Raw genomic sequence first — 8,558 nt, 5'->3', positions numbered from 1 at the left:
AGCGCCATCTAATGGATGATTCATGAAATACTAATGACTTGCAGTTTTAAAGGTTTATTCCAAAAGAAATACTTTCTGTCATGTTAGGCACCTTTGTTGCCAAGTGCTCTATGTTGAGCTATGTATTAACTTCTTAATCATTATATAAAAAAGAGAGACTTTTGACTTAAATACACTTTAATAAATCAGTTTCTAAAGACAAACAGTATTACTATATTATAACACAAGCATGTCAAGCCACAATGTCATTTTAAAAGGAATAATAATGACAAATTGTGATAATTAACTTTGTGTACTCTGGTCTCTTGTATCAGATTGTTTTTATTTCTGTTGTTTGTTTTTCTTTAAATGCAAATGTTTCCGAATGGATGTTGAAATCGATGTTTTTCTAAATTTCATTTTAAACCTTTTACACTTAATTTAATCTTAATGTGAAAATAATCAGATAAATACTGTTGATTTATTTAAAGAAAGGGGAATGAGGGTTTGTTAATGTAAAGATTAACATTATCATGTTGTTATTATTATTATTAGTAGTAGTAGCAGCAGTAGTAGTAGTAGTAGTAGTAATAACAGTAATAATAATTATAATATAATAATTATAATAATAACGATTATTATTATCATTATATAATTATTATAATAATAATAATAAGTTATTGTTATTATTATTAGTAGCAGTAGTAGAAGTAGTAGTAGTAGTAATAAGTGACCTTGACATCTTCCCCCTTGCCGCTATGGTGAATGGCTCAGCACATCGCGGAGTCGTCCACGTTCGCAACCTCAGGTCATAAATTGTCTATGAAAAATAAATGGGCTAATTTGTTAGCTGCCTCAATGTTGGCGCAAAAAATATTATTTATTGTATATGTTTTACTTACCGGATTCGGACTGCAGTGCCGTCACTGCGGTGCCTGGCTGGAGGTCGGAACCAGAGTAAGAGGCAGCGGAGAACGGTCCGCGCAGCGCGTCAAAAATGGGTCACACAGCTATTTCTACTCCATGAAATCAGAGGTGCTTTATCGTGTTCGACGTGCACCCTCCTATGCACGAAACAATCTTCCGCAAATGTTGCATTTTGCCGTGGTATCGTTCTGTTTGGAAAAGTGAAGCCACACTTTGGACCGCCGACGCACGCTATCCATCATTGACTCGCTCATTTTTGCCACCACTTCCGTTAGACGCTTCTTTGTTGGTGTTCAGTGGTTTCTTCTTATGGTCGGCGCCGGCAGACTGAATCAAAACTAGGAATCGAAATGTAAACTTTTGAACGATTCCGGGAAAATCAGAAAGCTAGTCCCAGTTCCAATCTATACTCGATACCCGATACCCAAGCCTAGTTTTAGTGTTTTTTGTTTTACACCACCCAATGACTGGTGCCACCAAATTGAGGCCCAGTGCCACCAGCTGACCCCTCTCTCAAAATGTTAGTCTGGAGCCCTGCAGACCCCACCCCGACATCAACCCTACCCCCCCTTACCACTCAGACACACTTTTTTACACGCACACACCATTTTTCAACATCAAGGGTTTTCTTTTCAGGAGCAATGCGCCCCACAGAAAACAAAAAATTGTGAAATTTTGATGCAAGCATGGAATGGTGAAAAGCAGCTTCACCTGGTGCACAAGTATAAAGGTCAAAACTTTAAGGCCAGTAGTCCTAAATGATATCTTGAAATAAAGGTATGCATTAGTTTATGTTAAGATAAATGGGGGGTCAAAAATGGAAGTTATTATAATTTAGTACAATTTAGTTTACACCTGGTATTTTAATCCGTCTCTTTTGTCCACTTTTTACCACTTCTGTCCTGAAAACTATGAGGTGGTCTGTAGAGACTGTTGGCGAGTCTCTCTGCTGTCATTTAAAAAGAGCGGGAGTAATTTATATGGACGCGAACTAAAACAGGGTTCCCACACCTTAGCAATTGATGAAATAGAATTGCGTAACTTTCACACGCTTGCAAAATGAAACTGCGGAGATCAGCCACTTTAGTTTTATCAGTGAAAGGCTAAAAATAGCCCGATACACTGTGTGTTCATGCCAGAAGTCAGAAAAGATGTAAAACATTGTGTTCAGTACCTCAGATTTGATAAATAGGCGGAGAGAAGGCTCCTGTCTCCTGTGGCTGTTGGAACACATTAAACCACATGTGCGTTTACACTACAAAAGCAATCCGATCGAAAGGGTTTTCGACTACCTCTGAATGTGGTTGAAAGTGGTCGAAAGTGGACGAGCTCAAAGCGTTTTGAACACCGTTTACACCTGACATTAATGTTGTCTACTTGTGATCCGATTACCAAAAAAACGCATGTTAATCTCAGCCTTGATCACATGTCAGTTTTTGCATAGCTTAGCCATTTTAAGCTAATTTAAAACACTGAAACAAAAAACCTTATTAAATGTATCAAAAATGATTAACCTCTGGCAATTTGTGCAATTTTTAATCATCATGGTCAATATGGTTTAAAAATAAAAATGGCACAAAATGTCCCTAGGATCTCTTGAGGGTTAAACTTGTGCAATTTATCCACAAGGGACAGCTGTTAAATCTATGTTTTTGCATTTGAAAAAAGCTGTGTTACCGCTTTTCGGCATTTTTGAATAAAACAACACCCCTCCGTCGTCTTCTTCTTTGGAACTTCTCCACCCAATAAACACTTTGGGATCTTGACGGAAGTTGTAGGTCATCCGGGTACTTTTTTCGTTATTGGAATATTATGGCTGCGTCTGAAAACTCCAAATTAGTTCATACGTTCATAGTGTTAGCACATACTCTCATAGTACGTGCTAATACTATGAACATGTATGAACATTCCAAGGCAGGAAGGCATCAAGGCATGTCCGAATCCAATGTTAGGTTTACTTCCTGGCTGTTTCTCAATTCCAAGAACGCAAAGACCTTGGAAGAACGAACTCAGAAAGTCGCGAGAACACAGAACGCACTTGTGAGAATTGAGATGTGTGCGATCTTCCTGTTGGTAACCTGACCCTCGCCATTGTTTTGCCGCAATGACTTCTGGGAAGTAAAGCTATTTCAGGGTGTACTCGATGCATCCTTGATATCAAGAACACATCCGGGTATTTTCATACGTCCTCTGTACTTGCATTCTTGAGAATTGGAATTGAACTTTGACGGTTAATGATGACGTAGAGCGAGAACACCAGGACAAGATCACTGAAGAACGCCGAAATATTGAGAAACAGCCCCTGACTCCTGAGATCTTGTCCCACAATTCTATACATGTGCACGCATTGGGAATGTGATTGGGCCTGGTCGAGTTTAAAAAAATAAAATGGCAGCCAAGAAAGCGACTGGAGCATAAATTTAGTGTTAATAAATGTATATTTTCACGTTTTACACCTTTAAATTGCATTTCTAGCAAGAAATTAGTACTGTAGTTTTCAAATATGTGATTAGTTATCACAAAGGCGCTCTCTGTTTATATTTCAAACACGCTGCCTATGAAGTGTGTCCGAAAGCGTTTCTCTGAGCTGCCTTCATGCCTCTGAAGTCACTGCCTCATGAGGCAGCGAGGCAACAAGTCAGCTGTCTAAGTTTTAAGACGCAGCCATAGAATCCGGACATACTACTCGCATCGCCTACTATAGGCTATAGTATGAAAGTAGGCAGCATAAACAAATAACTGTGGATAATGCGTGAGCCAAACAGTACACATGTTGGACAGTGCTGTGCTAATACTATGAACATGTATAAACTGATGAGATGATTGCAGACATAAAGTGAGTTTATCTAATATTACCACAAAATGTAGGTGCGTGTGTGCAGATAATTTTTTACATTGTTATGAGCTTGATCGTGATTTCTGTTGTTATTGAAGGTGCTTTAGTTGGAAAACTAAATGATATTAAATGATTTACATATAAATCAACCATACACAACTTTACTTAAAAATGTTTTAGTGTATTTTACCCTTCTTGCATAATTAGACTTACATACTGATAAAGATTTAAAGCATATGCATAGTTCCCTATACAATATATTTGCTGATAAAATTTATCCCCTAATTCTTAGACAAATCTTTATGAATTTTTGTAATACACATAGCATCATGATCACATGCTCACATTTCTACGTAAAACATACCTGTTCATAATGGAAATAAGATGATTACCCAATTACATCGGCTTTATTGATTGAAGAAGAGGCAAACTTATCTTAACACATGCTGCATGCACAGATGCAACCCTTCATGTAAATGAATTCAGTCCACTGATTCAGTAAACAACTGCCTTTCTCTCAAATAAATGACAAACGTCAGGCTGATGAACATTATTAGAGACTATTTCTGCACTCTATTTGATAGGATGATTTTAGCGGTTCTGCTACAGCTGTTATACAGTGTTTGCCTTAAACACATATGCAATGACTGGAGAGAATGAATAAAAAAACAACTCCACAACTTTGGCAACGACAGACGTTGCTCATCTAGCCAGCGTGTGCAATATAAAACAACTTCATTGAAGTCAAAACACAAATATAGGAGGGCCTGCCCCAAAAACAGCTGCATAGCAAAGCAAACTCAGATTGAACGTCCTAATTTCTATTAGCAGAGCAGAACAAACACAGTTTCACATCATCACAGAGGTAATCAATGATAAACCATTGTTGTGCTGGAGTCAAAATAAACAATATATCGTTCATCTTTTAGTGCAGACTTTAAATTGTAACCTTGTAAGGTACAGCCTTTACATTTGTGTGCAGCGCTTACGGAGATGAAAAAAATTCTCACGTCACTTCAGGCCAACATGATAATGTTAATATTCACATAAACAAACCCTCATTCCCCTTTCTTTAAATAAATCAACAGTATTTATCTGATTGTTTTCACATTAAGATTAAATTAAGTGTAAAATTTAGAAAAACATCGATTTCAACATCCATTCGGAAACATTTGCATTTAAAGAAAAACAAACAACAGAAATAAAAACAATCTGATCCAAGAGACCACAAAGTAAATTATCACAATTTCTCATCCCCCGATTAAATAAGACACCATGTGTAGACAAAATCAGCATCTTTATCTTTAACTATAGAATTGGTCAAAAGACGTAATCCTTGGTCATCTTGAGTGAAGGCATGGCTTCCTGAACGTTCTGGTCAAGTCGGTGATACTCGACTCCTCGCGAGCAGATCCCGTCCCTCCAGCGGCGACTCTGAGCCAATAACATGATCTGTAAATACAAAAACCAAAAGATCAATTACACGCCTTCAGTCTATAGCATTGACATTTTGTAAGATCACTGCTCTGATTTAATAGAAATAAGCCAATGATCTTAATTTTATTGTGTAACGCATGTGCACATAAACACAGTCATGATGAAAGCTAAGGCGCACTCACATTATCCAAACCAAACCATGCCCCAGCACGATTGTCACCCCTCCCTTACTCCCCCAGATGCACGCACTCACACTGTACTTTTACCGATCCGAGTCCGGGCGCGCTTTCGTCATTTAGATGCGATTGTTTTGAAAAAAGCAGTCTGTGTTTTTTATTCGGAGTCGTTCGGTGCGCGATTACAGACAGCCCTCTCACATGTCATCATATTGCATGGTTGATCTGTCACGTGTGCAGCTCGGACATTCACGTAACCCCGCTGCTCGCATCAAAAGGTTTTTACGAAGGCAGATGAACGTGAGTGGTCGCGCAACTGACGTCTTCACCTTTTGAATCACGCGCCCGAGCCCAAGTGAACCGCGCTCCGGCCCACCTCTGCAACCCGGCCGCGGCGCGATTAACCCATCCGCGCCCGGGCGCGGTACATTGCGATCACACTAGTCAACCAAACCAGGCTTTGGGGGTCAAACGCGCCCGAGCGCGGTTTGGTTTGGATAGTGTGAGTGCGCCCTAAATGCCTCATGTTTCACACCAAAACTGTTACACAAAAGTGCATAACGCACCTGTAAAAACTGTTATAAAAGGACTTTTATTTTATTTACTCTTTGTTATAGGCTACACCAGTTTGGCATGACATGGCTTGTATGATTTCAACGATGTGAAAATCGTACCTTTCTCTTGTTGTGGTAGGTGATGTACCCGATGGCCACCAGAAAAGCAATGATGACCAGGTGAAAGAAGAAATGTGAATCTTCATCCTGAGTTGTGTAGATTGTTGTGTCTTTAATGTGAACATCTATGTCAGGGCCATCATGAAGAAGATTACTCTCATTATCCTGAGGGGCCAAGATGTTCAAGTTATTTTCATCGTCATCATCGCCGTCTTCAAAGTCTTCATCTCCATTGTCAGGTCCTGGAGAAACTTCGTCCATGTAACCTGTGCTTTTACTTTCATCATGGATGGAGATGGTGGTCTGTTTGTCTGCAGACACAGTGTTGGCCATCAGGGAAGTTTGTTCTTCACCCACCACAGTGGTTGTAGTGATGACTGTGGTGGAGGGTAAGAGAAGAGTGGTGGTGGCAGCAGGTGATGTTGTTTTGGTGAGGTTGATGTGAACAACAGGAGCTGCTGTTGTTGTATTCAACACCTTAGCCGGTTCATCCACATTACTTTCATTTATTGTGGTGGAAACATAAGGTGTTTCCTCGTTGTCAGTCGGATGCTCACTGCTGCTCGGAATAATCTTAGCTGTAGACAAAAGAAAGAAAATATCACAAGTATGTAAAGTGGAATCTATCCTTATTTTATTTGCTTACTTTCAATTTCAAATCTTTCTTTTGGTAGACACTTCCCCTGAAATAAACACATGATTTTAATTTTTGTTTTTAACCATTAACGTCCCATTTCATTTATATTAGAACGAGATGTGTGGAAACACCAATTTATATAAACAAATCATTCTGCAATGCTTTTGAAACTATATAAAAAAAACTTTATTTCATGTCTCTTTTGTGGAGTTGAAATTTCTAGGTCTTAATTCTGAAAAGCAATGGTCACATTTTAAACAATGAAAGTACAGTGTTTCTTGAATTATGTACTTTTTTATGTTTATCCTAAGTTGGAACTTGATGACGTATGCGGCTGACAAACGCGACTTGAGGTGGGCTCATGTGACGCAGTTACTGTGTGTGTATTAATGTTTGTAAATTAAACGAATTCAACTCCATTGTGTAGTGTACGTGTTTTTACACTGTTGAGGAAATAAATAAAACTGATTATGGCTTATTTACAAACAAACGACAATTAAAAAACTGACTTCTACGTCATAACCAGCCTTCCGGTTTCTTCATACATTTACATCATTATTACCTGCTATCTGTGCTTTTACTTGTTAACAGATGTAATGATTTCTTGGCAAATAATGAGAGTGACATGTGATAAACCAATGGATAAAACGCGTTCGATTTATCAAGGTTTACTTTTCACACAAGCAAACGTATGCTCGATGATGTAACAAGGGCATCGTTGTCATTAGAGTGAATGTAAATGAATCGGCTTTAAAGAGTAAATCTGTCACTTACCCGATGTTGTCAGTGGATTACATCGAACAGATAGAATCTGCAGAGACATTAACACTATAAAAACTCCCATAGCTGAGCGTCTCACGTCTGCTCCATGCACAGCCGCCATCTTCTGTGATGTTCTCCTCATCTGTGCGCATGCGCGCTGAGAGTCAAACTACTGGGTTTGTTCAAAACGGCATATTTTTCCCTCCGAAGTGCACTTCGAGAAAGGGTCGCCACATAAAAAGTCGCTCAGGATAAACATAAAATAATGTTGTTTTTCATTACTCTGTATTTTTGATCTGTCAGTATGAAACACAATTGCGCAACTCACCCTAGAGTTTAGTTCTGATCTTCGAAGGGAATAGGGCATAGTTATGATTACTTCCGATTGGGGCTCGCCCAGTATGCGTGGCGTAGTGCGCTAGTTATGTTGCGTTTAAAATGACGTGTGTTGCGCTATTTATTTATTAGTTGGGTCGTTTCTCAGCCTGCTGGTGTCGCATTTGTAGGCTGAATACGTCATCAAGAATGTCCTATTTCAGAATATTAACTATAGTTAATAGTTAATCGTAAATTGTTGTAATGCTTGCGAATGCAATGTTTTTTATTATTATTATTATTATTTGTAAACATCATTACAGGAAAACAGGCTTGAAAGACAGAAACTCCAAAAATTTAAAGAACAAAATAAATAAATACAAATAAAATACAGACTCAAATAAATACAAATAAAATACAGACTCATAGTATTTTTACTATAGGCCAGTGTTCTTCACTCAGAGGCGATTCTAGGGTCTATGGGGGCCCCAAGCAGAAAATTCCCTGTGTGCAAGAAGTGTGCAATACTTCTATACAATATCCTTTGCTTAAGCCACTATTCTACAGTGCAATAGTTACTGCGAAAGATACATATATACAAGTGTAATCTTCATCATACCTAACATTATTAACATGTTTAGATGCATAAATGGCATAACATGTTTGGAAATAATGACAGCAGAGAAATATTTTCTACATTATACAATGATAGCAATGATTAATGACTTATTTTTACAAGAATATTTTTACAAGAATATTTTAAGAAACCAGTCATTTTATGACTGCTACTAAACAGGGGCGGGTCTAGAGAATTT

At 38.3% G+C, this 8,558-nt stretch overlaps 1 protein-coding gene across 1 annotated transcript; it reads right to left on the bottom strand.

The window, feature by feature from the left end:
• Positions 1 to 4,130: 4,130 nt before the first annotated feature.
• c18h5orf15 (chromosome 18 C5orf15 homolog) lies at positions 4,131 to 7,596 on the bottom strand. Its single transcript, XM_065287622.1, has 3 exons — positions 7,441 to 7,596; positions 6,030 to 6,607; positions 4,131 to 5,194 (listed from the first exon to the last, which is right to left on the bottom strand). The coding sequence occupies exons 1-3, from the start codon at positions 7,568 to 7,570 to the stop codon at positions 5,063 to 5,065; spliced, it is 840 nt and encodes a 279-aa protein (XP_065143694.1). The 5' UTR covers positions 7,571 to 7,596; the 3' UTR covers positions 4,131 to 5,062.
• Between the last annotated feature and the right edge of the window lie 962 nt (positions 7,597 to 8,558).

Source organism: Paramisgurnus dabryanus, chromosome 18, assembly GCF_030506205.2.
Source record: "Paramisgurnus dabryanus chromosome 18, PD_genome_1.1, whole genome shotgun sequence".
NCBI classification, from domain to species: domain Eukaryota; kingdom Metazoa; phylum Chordata; class Actinopteri; order Cypriniformes; family Cobitidae; genus Paramisgurnus; species Paramisgurnus dabryanus.
Note: the sequence above shows the minus strand (reverse complement) of the source record. Positions and strands in the feature narration are given on the sequence as shown.